The sequence below is a fragment of the Plectropomus leopardus genome, chromosome 8 (assembly GCF_026936395.1).
Source record: "Plectropomus leopardus strain MGB_pleo_1.0 chromosome 8, ASM2693639v1, whole genome shotgun sequence".
In the NCBI taxonomy this organism is placed as follows: Eukaryota; Metazoa; Chordata; class Actinopteri; order Perciformes; family Serranidae; genus Plectropomus; species Plectropomus leopardus.
The window spans coordinates 21,233,124-21,247,503 of NC_142183.1; the positions used below are offsets into that span (position 1 = coordinate 21,233,124).

At 41.4% G+C, this 14,380-nt stretch overlaps 4 protein-coding genes across 8 annotated transcripts in view; 2 read left to right on the top strand and 2 right to left on the bottom strand.

Annotated features, from left to right (window-relative positions):
• The window catches only part of frmpd1b (FERM and PDZ domain containing 1b), a 38,476-nt gene extending 34,541 nt beyond the window's left edge, over positions 1-3,935 (bottom strand). Inside the window, exons 1-2 of one of the 5 annotated variants that reach the window (XM_042493059.2) lie at positions 3,797-3,935; positions 2,945-3,034 (exon numbers count right to left, since the gene is read on the bottom strand). The gene's annotated coding sequence lies outside the window, so the exon portion shown is untranslated. Of the gene's footprint in view, positions 1-1,754; positions 1,926-1,979; positions 2,219-2,944; positions 3,035-3,232; positions 3,261-3,796 lie in introns of those variants that run through there. The other 4 variants (XM_088081136.1, XM_042493058.2, XM_042493060.2 and 1 more) reach the window with 4 other exon arrangements.
• A 46-nt stretch (positions 3,936-3,981) lies between these two features.
• tomm5 (translocase of outer mitochondrial membrane 5 homolog (yeast)) lies at positions 3,982-5,361 on the top strand. Its single transcript, XM_088081141.1, has 2 exons — positions 3,982-4,116; positions 4,875-5,361. The coding sequence occupies exons 1-2, from the start codon at positions 3,996-3,998 to the stop codon at positions 4,907-4,909; spliced, it is 156 nt and encodes a 51-aa protein (XP_087937267.1). The 5' UTR covers positions 3,982-3,995; the 3' UTR covers positions 4,910-5,361.
• Positions 5,362-5,506: 145 nt separating this feature from the next.
• LOC121948407 (zinc finger and BTB domain-containing protein 5-like) lies at positions 5,507-9,485 on the top strand. The gene has a single exon (XM_042493801.2). The coding sequence runs from the start codon at positions 7,097-7,099 to the stop codon at positions 9,074-9,076; it is 1,980 nt and encodes a 659-aa protein (XP_042349735.2). The 5' UTR covers positions 5,507-7,096; the 3' UTR covers positions 9,077-9,485.
• A 755-nt stretch (positions 9,486-10,240) lies between these two features.
• On the bottom strand, positions 10,241-13,918 carry grhpra (glyoxylate reductase/hydroxypyruvate reductase a). Its single transcript, XM_042493802.2, has 9 exons — positions 13,666-13,918; positions 13,162-13,292; positions 12,481-12,553; positions 12,263-12,379; positions 12,083-12,171; positions 11,814-11,915; positions 11,248-11,383; positions 10,962-11,092; positions 10,241-10,857 (listed from the first exon to the last, which is right to left on the bottom strand). Exons 1-9 carry the CDS (start codon positions 13,749-13,751, stop codon positions 10,736-10,738), a joined length of 987 nt encoding a protein of 328 aa, XP_042349736.1. The 5' UTR covers positions 13,752-13,918; the 3' UTR covers positions 10,241-10,735.
• Between the last annotated feature and the right edge of the window lie 462 nt (positions 13,919-14,380).

The window sequence follows — 14,380 nt, forward strand, 5'->3', positions numbered from 1 at the left end:
TACCCTTATCATACACCAATGTAACCCCTAACCCATGAATTAATTAAATTCCTTTACTAAGAAAGAGTATTTATTGACCAACAGCTTCCAGTATAGCCAGTGGCTGCAACAATATGAATCACATTCCTAAACAGCTTCAATTATCGATTGATCTAATGATCAATTGGTCAAGGCATTGGGCTGCAGTAGCAAACACCAGCCCAGCAACACACTGTGCCCTGGAGACATGAAGCTAAGACCAAAGAGGAGGAGAGGGGGAGAGGATGGCTGGCTGCAGTAAGTGGGACAGAGGAGCAGTCAGCGGGGCAGATCGAGGCTAATGCAGCCAGGCATCAAGTCTTTCCTGATGTGCAAGTTCTGCCCATCGTGTCTCTCCTCAGGCATACTGACCTCAGAGCAGCAGCAACTCCCGTCACATGTTTGTGGCATACATCCCTGAGTCATAGCACAATGCCTGCAGCAGCAGCAAACACTCTCAGTGCACACGAGAGTGAAAACAAAACACTGAGAATCCACAGCAACTTCACACAGGCTGCACATCACAGAGGCAAAATGGCTTTCATTCATGAAATGTGTCTGTGTGTTCAGCTGTGGCCCATGCACAGCTGCATATGATGCTGTTAAGAAACATTCAGTGATTAACCCTTTGAAACCTCAAATTTTTTTGCTGCTTTTAGACGCCCATCACAAGTATTTAAACCTTTCACCCTGAACAAACTGGTGTGATTTTATTAAACAGTATGGGAAAAGGGCAATTAGCATTCCTACATTTTGATTTTTTTTAAAGCTATGGAAAATTGTCCTGGGAAAAACTGTATTTATTATTATCATAATCATATATATGAAATTATTATAGTGTCAAGCACTTTTCCAAATCTTGGTTGCCTTTTTATCTTTGTTTGTTTACTATTTCTTAAGAGGGGTGGGTGTTGTTACTAATTTACTTTTTACGAATTTCTTGCTCATTTTGGGGTCATTTCTAGTTTCATTGCTCGCTGCCCTTTTCCCATGTTTCTGAAAGAAATCAAACCAGTTTGGTTTCAAATGATTAACTGATGTCTCAATGCACAGTTAAGGCTGCGGTGTAACACGTGTCTAAACGGAGCCGCAATTAGCGGTCATATTAAATCATGTCATGCATTAAATGAAGGCCCCAGAACAGCAAAACGCATTGTTCCGGTCTAGTTGTGTTGCGCTTGTCATGCCTGGCACGGCACGGAAGAGCGCAGGGAAGAGGCTGCTTCTGGCCAAAAGGATATGAGCTAAGAAAAAAAAGCAGAGGCGACGGTCCCAGGGTGGCTGCACATCGCCTACGCCCATTCATAATGTGCGTGTTTTACTACCCAGACTCCTGGCATCCCCCCGATCCGTCAGGATTTAGTCCGCTCACTTCCAATCTGTAGCCAGTGACGGTGATTTCACTGCGCATACGGTAGCGTGGATCTCCACTATCACTGCATAACACATGTGTTTGCCAATATGTATATGTGAATGCCGTTCAATGTGGTCCAAAAATGGCCAACAGTTTGAGAGTAATTCTGAATAGTGGCGATTTATATTCCCAATAACCTCAATTTCGGTTGTGAGAATGAACTCTCGACCATGTCTGTCGCTGATAAATGCTTTATAAATGCCCCTAAAATAATCAATATTCACGATAGCACTGATCAAAGCCTAACTTTGATCAGTGGCCGCAGCCACGCCGGACAAACCAGGAGGCTAAACAAAGAAAAAAAAGGTCAGTCTTTTGTTACCTTTATAATCTTAATCGGATTTAAATCTCTCCGCCGCCTCCCTCAAACAGGGACACGGGTGTAGCCTGCAGGCGTTGTGAAAACCACCATCATTTCAATTATTCATTTCGATATGATAAATATCAGTCCAAAAGGCAGGAATGGATGCAAGGTGCAGGCGCCTCCGTGAGCAGCCGGGCGCTCCTTCATCAGACAATAACACCGGGAAATACCGACAAAACTCACCTAGTGGTCTGAGCAGGAGACAGACGGACCGGGAGTCTGGGAGGGCTGTCCCCCCCAAAAAAATGAGCAGCGATGCGGAGAATATGAGTAGAAACGATGTTTAATTCTTAAAAATATCCGCCGCGTCCTCCCGGGCCGGATGGTGATGGTGATGTGGTGTGTGGGGGGGTTGGCTGTATGCTGGATGCTGTCATCGTACTGGGACTGCTCTCTGCCTAATCCTCGGCCCTGAGCTCAGAAATAACCCACCCCCTCCCTCTGTTCCTCTCTCTCTCCTCCCAGCCTCCTCCGCTGTCTGCCCGGCAGACCCCCACCCCTCCTCCGCAAGGTCAGTCACTGAGTAGGCCTACATCCAGTAATAATAAAAATAATGATAATAATAATAATAGGAATGGTGATAATAATAATAACAATAAATAACTAATTATAATAACCATAATAATAATAATAACAATAAACTACTACTAATAATAACCATAATAATAATAATAGCAACATCATCACTCAGTCTACTTATTAAAATTGTGTTAATCATAATGAATGCACGTCTTAATAAACGTTGTTTTGACTGTAAATTGAAGCCTACTTTTTTTCTCTCTCTCTTCATTTTTTTATTTTTTAAAGTTATGCATCTATTTAATTGTTTCTTACTCATTAACAACTGTTAAATTCTGAATTACTCTCGCCATGGTGTGGTGGTGGGTGGCTGTGGAAGGTGGGCAGAGAAAAGTGGGCATTGTATAATGAACTTTTCATTTGTCATTTTGAATCGCCAAAAATGGAAGGGTTTTACACTTTATCTATCTTTTTATATATATATGTGTGTGTGTACGTGTGTGTGTTTGATGTGATGCAGTATTATATGATACTTTAAGTACTTTGAGTACGTCTTCCACTACTGGCAATAGCGTCATAACCAAAATTTGAGTTTCTATCAGATGATGATTTGTCAGAGTGCTGCTCACCTCCTTCAGTTGGCAGCGGGGCAGGTTCATTAGTGGGGGCTGTTTTGAAGAGACACGGCTGCTGAGGATGAAGCTGCATCTGTATTTGGCCTGATACCAAACAGGGACAATGACAACAGATTTAGTATGAATAGCATGCTAAGAGTTTGGCTATATTGAGTAACTGAGTGTAAAAAAAGGAGCAAAATGCAAACAGAAGGAAGATATTAACCACTGGCTAATAGTAGGGGAGCAAACTTAGCCTAGCTTATTTCACTAACGGGTTAATTACTACTCACAGTGACTCACCTTTCTTTGTGAAGAGCTGTGTGGCAATTGGATGTTGCCCTTTCTTTTCTGTCTACTCTCTGTTTTTTTTTTTTGTTGTTGTTTTGGGGTGGTTTTTTTTTTGGTAAGGACACTTTTCTTCTGGAAGTTCACAGCCTTAATAGCCGCTGCTAACTCTGCTCTGTTAGCAGGTAGGCTAACGTTATGACCGTTAGCGCCAGGTTTAGGGACAGGACCGAACCATTTCAAGAAATACAGGGGGGGTTTAGAAGCTCGCTGAATGTTTTTGTTTTTTTCTTGCCAAAAACAATAACGCTAAATGAAACTTTGACAAGCAGTTAGCACATTCTAAACATATATATTAAATCTCAATGTCCTTATATTTTAGGGACCCTGTCAGTCATGGGCCCGGTGCCCCTGTTTCTGTCCTCCAACAGAACAGAGGTCTACACATCCATATTTACAGCACAGGACACTTGTTCACATCATAAATCACACAGGGGATACAACCGAGAACAAAACTATACATTTGTGCTGTATTTTTCTTTAAAGAGTATCGTAAACATTTATTATATCGTTACTTACTGCTGCACTTAGGGGGCACATTTAATTTTTGCCTTCTGATGTCTCCGTGCAGTTTGTCCCTCCGTGTGCGCCGTTTTTAATCGTAACTTCCGTCGTGGCGTATTTCCGGGGTGGATTATTTCGTCCATGCTCGTGAAGCTGTGAATTGTCTACACGAAAAGCAGACTGAGGAAAAAGATCGTGAAAAAACACAGCAATAATGTTCAAACTGGAAGGACTCGGTCCTAAAATGGACCCAGAGGAGATGAAGAAGAAAATGCGACAAGATGTCATCTCATCTTTACGAAACTTTCTTATTTACGTCGCCCTTCTCAGAGCCAGTGAGTACAGACAGAGGACATCGAGCTAAATACACACACACTGTATATATATATAAGAAGAAGGAGGCATGTCATATACTTTTTAAACATTGGGGAGTGGGAACATGTGTTTTGTTTTTAATTTGGCTCAGGGAAAGTGCATAGCAGCTTAAATGTTTGTATTTATCTTAACACCACTTCTTAAAGTAAACGTGCTTTTCAAACCCGCATGCAGAAACTATAAAAACAAATTATTGTTGGATTTTCAGTTTTCTGAGGATACTTTAACCTATCATGTCTGACATCAGGAAAAACACAAAACCAAATCTGAGTTTAAATTGATATATTTAATGAGTGTTACGTCTCCATTTGAGGTTTGAGTGAAACACTCAGGTCATTCTCAACTCCAAGATTTCATCTGTAACTTTTAACTTAAAATATTATAGGGTAAGTTTTGGGTTTAAAAAAAAAAATCTAATAACTATATTTTAAATCATTTGTGGTGGTAGGAGGGTCCTGCATTTTCCACCAGTCACCCAGGGAGGCTAAAGGAAAAATGTTTGTAGCTTCTGGGAGGGTCAAATAGAAAAATAAAAACAAAGTCAAACTCCAGCCACCCCCTTCCTCTCACAAATAGCAAACCGTCCCTTAGTGTGATTAAAAACATCCTAAAAACTAGATAAATTGTCCTAACCCAAGAAAAAATAAAAACATAATCAAACTCACCATATTCACAGTCTTAACAGAAAATAATCGTTTGTGTTTTTCTGCGTTTGCAGCCCCATATGTGTTAAAGAAGCTGGACAGCATATGAGCGGATCAGAAGGTCTCGTCTTCCACCATCCACTGAGAGTTTACTCCATCAGAGACAGCATGGACCATCATCAGCAGACAACTGGGGCCATCACAGCAAATCCTGCTGAAGACGAACACTGTCTGTCCATCACTGCACCTGAGGAACGCCGTCTTCTCATTTCTCATGTCTTGTTCTTATTGTAAACTTTAGCCTGCCGTTTCACATGTGATCATTGTAAAATGCAAAGTTTGATAGTGTGTGTGTGTGTGAACACGCATTAAATGGAAATTGTGTTTATTTTGTGGGTTTGTTTTTATAAAGCAGATCTGCTCAGTGCTGCACACATTGAATGGAAACTGTCAAACTGCATTAGAGATTTTTACACCAATCATGTTTGAGCATTTTCATCATAGAGTTTAAAATCGTAATGTTATCTCAAAATCACTGAAAATAAAAAGTCTAAGAAAGGATTGGGAAGTGTGTCATCGTCTGTTTTAAACTTAAAACAGACATCTGCAGCAGCAACACAAGTGCTCAAAGACACAGTAGGTTTTTTAATGTTTAATGCCAGTTTCTCAGAGGAATAATAGTTTATCAATTTTCTTCTAACATTTACTCCAATGATGCATACTGACAGATTTGGGGTTTCTACTAATCACCCAAATGTTTGTATTTAAGAAGCCACCAACTGGCAAACTATCAGCTTAGAAGGAGACTCTTTCTTAGTTTAAGCACAGCTTTTTAGGTAAAGTCTAAAATGTTGTCCACTACAAGGACCTAAATTTGAACAATAAAGCCCAAAACCAAATTCTTGATCCGGAGGTTAAAGCAAAGTATACACTCCCATCTCTCCTTTCTATGATCCTTGAGAAAGTCGTCCCTAAGGTCCGCTGTGAGGGTTACAGGACTGAGGGATGTTGTAAGCTGTAATGCCCTCCACAGCAAATTGTGATAATGGGCTAAAAAATAATGGGCTTTATAAATAAAATGGATTTGACATAATTTAATAAGAGCAAAATAATATTTTGGTTAGTTTTTATGCCCAAAAGTCTATTTTTTTATTTTAGTAAACTAAAATGTTTTTTTCACAGTTTTAGTTTAGTTTTAAATAATTGTAATAACCTTCCCCTTATCAATGAAAAAGATATCACAAACATTTTGAAATCATCAATTATTTTTCATATAATATGAACATATATTGCTTCATTCAAAAATTAAGCTGGCTGATATTTACCTTGACCATAAAATAAATTAAAACACATCTAACTTGAAGTTTGCAGTACCCCCTACAGGATTATTTCTCAAGCCATAACTAAGCGATTTGTTTTTCGTTTTTTTGCTTTAAATTAAACCATCCAATACAAAACATATATAATACAAATTAATCACAATAAAACAAGCAAACAGAAATGCCAAGGTACTCTATCTATACAACCTCAGAGGACAGCGTTCATTCACACTATACAGTCTATGATTCCTATAAATGAGGAGGTGCAATAATTCATTGTCTTAATAGCCGACTAATTTTTGTAGGGGAAAATTTGTTTTAATGTATATTTTGGCTACACTTTCAAAAGTTATAAATTGGGGTTTAGAGTTATTAAATTTGGATTTGTGGATATGATATTTTACCAAAAGAATGATAAGGTGAACAGAGTATGATAAAAGGTGTACCAAAATCAAACGTAGGTGCACTTCCGATGAATGACCACGTGGGCGCGCTGTTTTATTCTGAAGGTTGATGAGACTACAACAGATGGAGGAGGCGTCGACAGCGGAGGCTAAAACCAGCCGGGCTGATAGTGTGAGCGCTGTGACTAATACTGATCATTAAAAAAAAAAAAAAAGCTACAATTGTCGGGTGATATATTTAAGTTTGTAGGACAATAACAGCCGTGCAGATTTCCGGCTGTTCTTGGAGACAAAGCTCGCGACCGCGCGCATCCTCCGGTGTCATTGTTGGAGCAGGCCCGCCCAGACTCCAGAGCATCTGCAGGAAACCTGGCTGCAGCCAGGCTGCAACCGACAATACCGCACACATCAAACCGGAGGTAGGCTTCTGTGAAATGTGAGTCTGCCTCATGAGATGTGGACGCCGAGAAGCCTTTGACAGCCTCACAATGACTTTCTTTGTGTTAATGTGTTGCCAGTAGCGCCACGGATGCTACACAACAACACCTTTAATATTAAATAACGGACTACATTATGGACTTCCCAGGTCATTTCCAGCATATTTTCAAGCAGCTCAACCAGCAGCGCCTCCATGCTCAGCTGTGTGACTGTGTGGTGGTGGTTGGAGGCCAGAGCTTCCAGGCTCACCGCTCCATCCTAGCAGCATGCAGCTCCCATTTCAGGGCTCTTCTCAGCTCCGGAGACAGCAAGGATGAGGTTGGAGGAGGAGGTGACATAAACAGGGGTGGGGGCCCAAGTGTGATGGAGCTGGATCCAGAAGTGGTGACCCCAGAGGCTTTCTCCACCTTGCTAGACATGATTTACACCTCCACACTTTCTCCAGGGGCCTCCAATGTGATGGATGTGCTGCTGGCGGCATCGCACCTGCACCTCAACACTGTGGTGAAGGCGTGCAAGCTCCACCTGTCCAAGAAAAACTTTCCTGCCTCACCCCCGAAAGGTTGGAGGTCAGTGCAACAGCAGCAGCCGTCGTTACAGGTGGAGCGGTCAGGCTTGCTCCAACAGGTCACTTCTGTGATGGAGGATGAGGAGGACGTAGGAGTGGAGGTTAGTCAGTCTGCTGGGGTTGAAGACAAGGGGGTGAGGAGTGATGAGCAGAGTGCTGCACCATTCTTGAGGCACAAGAGGAAGTCCAACGAGGATGGGCTCAGTGACAGAAAGAGGTCCTGCAGGCTGCCTGAGGGAAAATATAAAGAGTGCTCGCCGACTGTAACCAGGAGCACCATCAGCACAGAGGAGGGTGGAGAGGACCTGCTCTCCCCGGACTGCCTGAGGACAACAGATGGACTCTGGGAAACCAGAGGCAAGGAGGAGGATATGGAGGAAAAATATGAAGCGTCAGAGGAGATCCAGCTTCCGAGCCAATCGGACAGCAGCACAGGAGGCGTAGCTGCCTGGGAGAGAGGCGGAGAAACTGATGGAGACACTGTGGTCAAAGTGAAGGTGGGAGAGGAAGGAGAGGAAGAGGAACCGAAGATGGCGATGATTGAGGTGAAAAAGGAAAATTTGACCTCATGCTCCCCAGACTTCCCAAATAATCCTACTCTATCTCCACCACAAGACTGCACAGATGACTTGGATGTGCATCTAAATGAGGAGAAAATGACCACGGTGTGCCCCACAGAGAGTGACGTTAGCTCTCTACAGTCTCAGCTGTGCAAAGATCTTCACACTGATGCACAGAGGGAGGCTGGAGATTTGGGTGAGGAGTCAGTAGATGGCGAAGGCCTAGAAAGCCTGTCAGAACTCGCCTTTTCCTGCTTCCTCAATCCCAGTAGTGAGAGTGTGATGGGAGCGCTGGAAGAGGACGACAGTCTAGCCAGCCTCACTGCTGCTGCTACAGCTGCTGCTGCTGCCAGCGACGCTCCTGCTGAGCTGTGTCAAAACTCAGGAGAAGCCTCTTCTGCTCAGGACTCCTCGCTTGTTTTTCCAGTAACGCCTGTCCCCTTGCAGCAGCTTCTCCCAACTCAGAGCGCTGCTTTCAGTGACACGCTCATCCTCCAGCCCACCCAGAACTCCATAACAGGTTTCCTGAGCGGCATCAGACCAGGCCTCGGTTTGGACAGCTCGCTCATGCAACCCTCCAGGCTCGGGAAAAGCTCCGGTGCAACTACTTTCCGTCGCATCGCCCCCAAAGTGCCACCTGGATCAGAAGCAGATGGGTCCTCTTCTGCATTGGCGGGGGACGCTGCTGAGCGGCCATCTCTTACTAGAGCTTCAGAGGACGTTCTGTCCAAGTGCAAGAAAGCAGCCGCCGAAGACCACGTGCTGTTGGTGGAAGGGGAGAAGAAATACGCCTGCAAAATCTGCTGTAAGACCTTCATGAACTTGACTGACTGTAAGAAGCATATCCGCGTCCACACGGGAGAAAAGCCCTATCCCTGTCCAAAGTGTGGCAAACGATTCAGCCAGTCGTCCCATCTGTATAAACACTCCAAAAACACCTGCCTGAACTGGAAAGATGATCAGTCTTTCCCAGATTCTCTGCTGTGACCTGCACTTACGTGAGAGACACTTGTTCATTTCCTACAACACGACTCAATTTATTTGAAGGGAGAAAAAAAAAGCACTCTATAAACTTAATTTGTTACTCCCTACATTTCCCAGATCAAATTTTAATTTAATGTTACATGAATTAAAAGTGAATAAACTATTGTAATTCTGTTTTTTTCTGTTGTCAATCATGTTGTGATATTTATAAATGATTCCATGAAATGAAACAAATTAAATGTAGCCAAACCGATGTGAACGCACTGAAAATATTCTCAAAGAATAACTTGTTTTGTTTATTGCTGTGTTAAAAGTGATGACAATAAATATTGCATTTAGTAATTTAGTATTTTTTTTTATTGATCTGTCATCTATTTTGAGCACAAGACATTTCGAAAAAAAAAAAAGAAAAGCATCGCATTTAAAGTGAGACGTAAATTTTGTTCTTCAGAGAAATCTCATTTTACACAAAACTGGAGTGTTGAACTGTTGCTATGGAACGCATGGAGCATTAAAGGAATACTTCCCCCCAAAAAATGACCATTTGTGAATTAATTAGTCAAGCTGTGCTACCTTAAATTATTGAGGAAAACTTTGTTTTACTGGCATGCCTTCATGGAAAACCGCGAACATATTGATTTTTTGATTGCCTGGCAAACACGTCTAACAACAGCAAAACTATATCAAAACATCCATTTAGAAACACTCACACAACTTATGCAGAGAAATCCAAGTCTCATTTATCCAGCTGCATGCTTGGTACTTCCCAAAAGTATGCATTTTCACTGAAACACTTCTATTTAAAACTGAACTGAAAGTGAAACTCATCTGTGCTCTCCTCGAAAACAGACTGCAATAATAAGATTTTGATTAAAAATGCATGTTTTGTACTGAACTGAGTATACGCCTGGATAAATATGTCTTGGATTATATTGCACGAGTTGTGTGAGAATTGGTAAATGGATGTTTTGATATAGTTTTGCTGTTGTTAAACAAGGACCCCAATCAATTAAAAAAATCAATATCTTCACTGTTTTTTGTGGCAGCATGTAAGAAAAAGTTTTCTTCACAAATTCAAGGTGACATGGCATGACTAACTGATATACAACATTTTATTTTGTTGTTGAAGTATTCCTTGAACATCTCAATAAAGTGCAGACCAAGAAGTAAAATGTTGATCTTTACGGCAAGCATTATATTTAGTGAGAGAGGGCGAACCAGCCACCAATACTTTTTCCAAGGAGTCATTGTAAATACAAATGAAAAAAGCCTTTTGTAATTCAACTAAATTCTCCCCACAATGCTAAACATGTGTAGTGTTTTTCTAAGGACTAATGTTAAGCGCTTCCAGTTTGTTTGTTATACTCTTTTTCAAGAGCTTAAATACATTTCTGAAATGTCAAAACCTTGCACCAAGTATTTCCTTCCTCAAAAATGCACACTGTATATTAAAAGTGCAACTCATTAGTAGTTGTGACACAATCAAATGCACTGACACGATGTAAACAGTTATCTAAACTTGTCTGAACTACATTAGTATTCTCCTTTTTTCACCCCTTCTCCACTTTGATCTCACACAGGAGACTATTACTAAAGCAGCACATTACCATTATCTGTTATACAAGCAGCACCAGAGGAGGCACAGCGGCTCAGTTCCAGGCGTTAGAGGATGAGTTCACTGGGCATGTCTGTGCCCTGTAAACCTCCCAGCAGGTTTTGAGCCGACAAAGCTCCCATGATGCCTCTTGTGGAATAGGTGGCACTGCCAATGTGTGGCAACACCACTGTGCAAGATAAGAAAGGACAGAAAATACAAAATTGCATATGAACATTTGTAAAATCAGAAAAGTAGGAAAAGGGGCCACAAACAAAAGTCCTGCGTACTCACCACAGTTTTTAAGTGTCAGAAGAGGGTGGTTTGTAGGGAGTGGCTCAGGTGTTGTGACATCAAGTCCGGCTGCAGCTATCTGTCCACTGCTCAAAGCCTCGTACAGATCCTCCTGGTTCACCACAGCTCCCCTAAAACCAATAATTCACCACATCTTAATGCTTACGTATATTAACCACAAAAATGCTGTTGTCAGGAAGATATGAGTCAATCAATACAGAGAAAGTCTCCAAACAATGCTTTTCACCTAATGCACACCCACGTTCAAGCTGCTTTGGAAGTCTACCTGCTTGTGTTGACGAAGACCGCTGTGTTTTTCATCTTGCTGAAGAAGGCCTTGTTACACAGACCCTGGGTTTCAGGAGTCAGAGAGCAGGAAACAACTATGAAGTCGCTCTCAGACACAAGTGTGTCCAGGGGAACTGTTACACAAAGAGGAGAGAAGGAGGACAAGAGGACAAATAATCAAATATAATATTAATAATAATAATCTTCATTTTATTAGCACCTTTCATACAAAAAATGCAGCCCAGCATGCACCAAGTGCTTCACATTAAAAGACATTGAAGACATAATAAAACCTGCATGTAAAAATAAGATCAGAACAGAATACATAAAATGCATCTTCACATGGATGAAACCCACTTGATAATACCAGTAAGATTAAGGATAAAAACAGAATGCACAGAATGCATAACATAAGAAAATAAAACACTGCAATAATATTAACAAAAATAAATATGTAGACCCTACTATCCAAAATCCATTATTTTCATAGATATAGTTAGATAGTTTCATTATTTTATTAGATTTTCACTTCTTCGGTTTCCTTTCAATGTTCAAGTTTCTTACCAAACTCTCCATTCACCTCAGCAGCGCTGGCCTTGGCTGTTCTCCCAGAGTACAGCAGCCTCTTGACTCCGAAGGGCATGAGTCTCCGAGCAATGGCCATCCCTAAACACAAACACAACCAGTTATTCAACAACAGGTCTTTAACTTGATTAGGAAAATAATACCACAAAAAGCTTGTCGGGTATGACAACAAAGGATATGGATACAGGAACTAGTCATTTCATATTATATCCCACCAAAGTAAATAAAGCATCATCAGCAAGCCTTACCGATTCGTCCCAGTCCAATGACTCCGACTGTGCTGCCAGAGAGACCATAACCACACAGCCAGAGAGGCTTCCACGAGCTCCAGCCTCCGCTGACACAGAAAAATGAGAATGCATGATTATTACCTCATTCAATCAAAGTAGACAGTGATTAGTGTAAATGCGGAATACGGTGAGACTGACTTTTTGACCTCCTCCACTCCCTCTGGTAACCTGCGAGCTGTGGCCAGCAGCAGAGCGACGGTCAGCTCTGCTGTGGCGTCTGTCAGGACATCTGGAGTGTATCCAACACGTATACCGCTGGAAATAACAGACAGTAATATGATGAGAAAGCCATGCAACACTTTATTCAACTAGCAGATGGCTGGTTTTACAAGACAGAGTTTTCTGATGTAACTTACCGTTTTTTAATTTCATCAATAGCCAAGTGGTCAAATCCAACTGACAAGGTGCTGATTACTTTCAAGTTTGGCCCTGGGATCAGAGACAGACCAGCTGAAACACTGAAATCTGGACTCTTAATCAACACACTATAACAACTGTTTAATGTGTTTTAATTGGAGCTGAAACAATTAATGGATTAGTTGATTGACAGACCATTAATCTGCACCTATGTCAATAATCATTTTATAAAGTACATTAAGCAATAATCCAAAAAAAAAAAAAGATTTTGTTGCTTTTTTCTGTTTCATGTGATCATAAATTACAGTGCCTATAAACAGTGTGCACCAACCTTGGATGTTTTCATTTTTTTATTCTCTCACAACACTGAATCAAAGAAGGGGTGGCCCTCAAGATTTGTTACAGAATCATAATCACCTTTGTGCAACCTGTGCATACACATGCAAGGAATTTGATTCTTTTTTTTTTTTTGCATTGCTGTCACTTACACAGAAATAGACAGCTAGGAACAAGGAGAACAAAGCTGGATAAATATAGGTAAAAAAAAATATACAGCACTATTATGTTAACATGTATGTGGGAAAATGGGTTTTTATATGAATATATATGCAAAAACACATATGTGTCCTCTGCATCCCATCTTAAAGTTTACACACAGAGATAATGATGATAATGAGTACCTGCAGCATCCAGAACCTCAGCATCGATCTTGTCTGACAGCATGCACAGGAGACCATGGGCCCCCTGCACACCTTTGAGAAGGTCTGTCCTCTGCACAGGTTCATCTGAGTCCCACAGAGACACCTCACAGCTGTTTGCATGGAGACACAAAGAGAATAAATGCATGAAATAGCGTGTCTTTCACGCATACAGGCTGATTTAAACATACAGGTTAAAGAACTTAACTACTGTGATATATGTATGTGACCCCCGACGAGGTCACAGTTAATTTTTAGATCTCAAATGTCCTATTGGCTACAGAAGTGCGTAACATGAATCCAAGCAAAACTAATGTCAGCCGTGCCATGCGGTAGAAATGCGGGGTTAACTGTGTCAAACTGAAAGGAAAACACAGTCATGGTACACTTTGAAGGACACCGTCATAGTCTTCACATAGTTGTTAGTCATTTTTGCCCTGATAATTATGAAGTAACATGTAAGCTGTCGGTTAAAATAGTGCATACACTCCAGCCGCGGACAGGATCTTCATCCCCTCCTGCGGGATGCGCCTCGTCACGAACACCTTCATGAGTTTACCAGCTGTCTGCATCCCACTTTAATGCTCCAAATGAACTCAAGTCCTCCTCATGCAGACCGTATACACTTTGTGGGGAGGCCCAGGCAGATTTTCACCTTGAACGCCTGCTCCACTGTGAGAAAACTACACTTCAAAGACTACACTCCTCCAAAGATCAGGAAGTATTTCACTTGTTAGTATTGCGCATGCGTGGAGTTGCAGCAGCCAGCACGCAGCGGGTTGGTCCAGTGACCTCGTCTCTGATGGGCGGCTTTTCTTGGCATTTCTATATAAATTTAACAGATATATTTTTATGTCAGAAATATAAATAAAAACGTCACTTGTCTGTTGTCGTGTTGGCCAGCATGTCAGTTGTAAAAATTAGCTGTAAAAGGCTGTAATAAAGTAAAAATATCATCAGTATATTACTATTTGACTCTGTGTCGTTCTCTAGGTTTTTGTTTGTAATTAATTATTTAAGAGTAAATAGTCATTCACACCAAAGCATCTCATCCTTGTAGGGACCGGTAAGGACATGGTTACATTTGTGATTATTCTTCCTGGGATAGTGTGTAGGGGGAATAAAAAAAGGACTGGACAATAACGCAAGAACTACAAGTACTGGAGCCTGTAGGGCTCATTCTGATGTTCACAACTTTCTT

Bases quoted from the DNA above. Each gene is read 5' to 3' on its own strand.
- tomm5 (XM_088081141.1), top strand. From the start codon at position 3,996: ATGTTCAAACTGGAAGGACTCGGTCCTAAAATGGACCCAGAGGAGATG. The intron at 4,117-4,874 runs GTGAGTACAGAC...CTGCGTTTGCAG, and splicing joins CGTCGCCCTTCTCAGAGCCA to CCCCATATGTGTTAAAGAAG.
- LOC121948407 (XM_042493801.2), top strand. From the start codon at position 7,097: ATGGACTTCCCAGGTCATTTCCAGCATATTTTCAAGCAGCTCAACCAG.
- grhpra (XM_042493802.2), bottom strand. From the start codon at position 13,751: ATGCAGACAGCTGGTAAACTCATGAAGGTGTTCGTGACGAGGCGCATC. The intron at 12,554-13,161 runs GTACTCATTATC...CTCTGATCCCAG, and splicing joins TGAGGTTCTGGATGCTGCAG to GGCCAAACTTGAAAGTAATC. The intron at 12,380-12,480 runs GTAAGTTACATC...TGTTATTTCCAG, and splicing joins ATTGATGAAATTAAAAAACG to CGGTATACGTGTTGGATACA.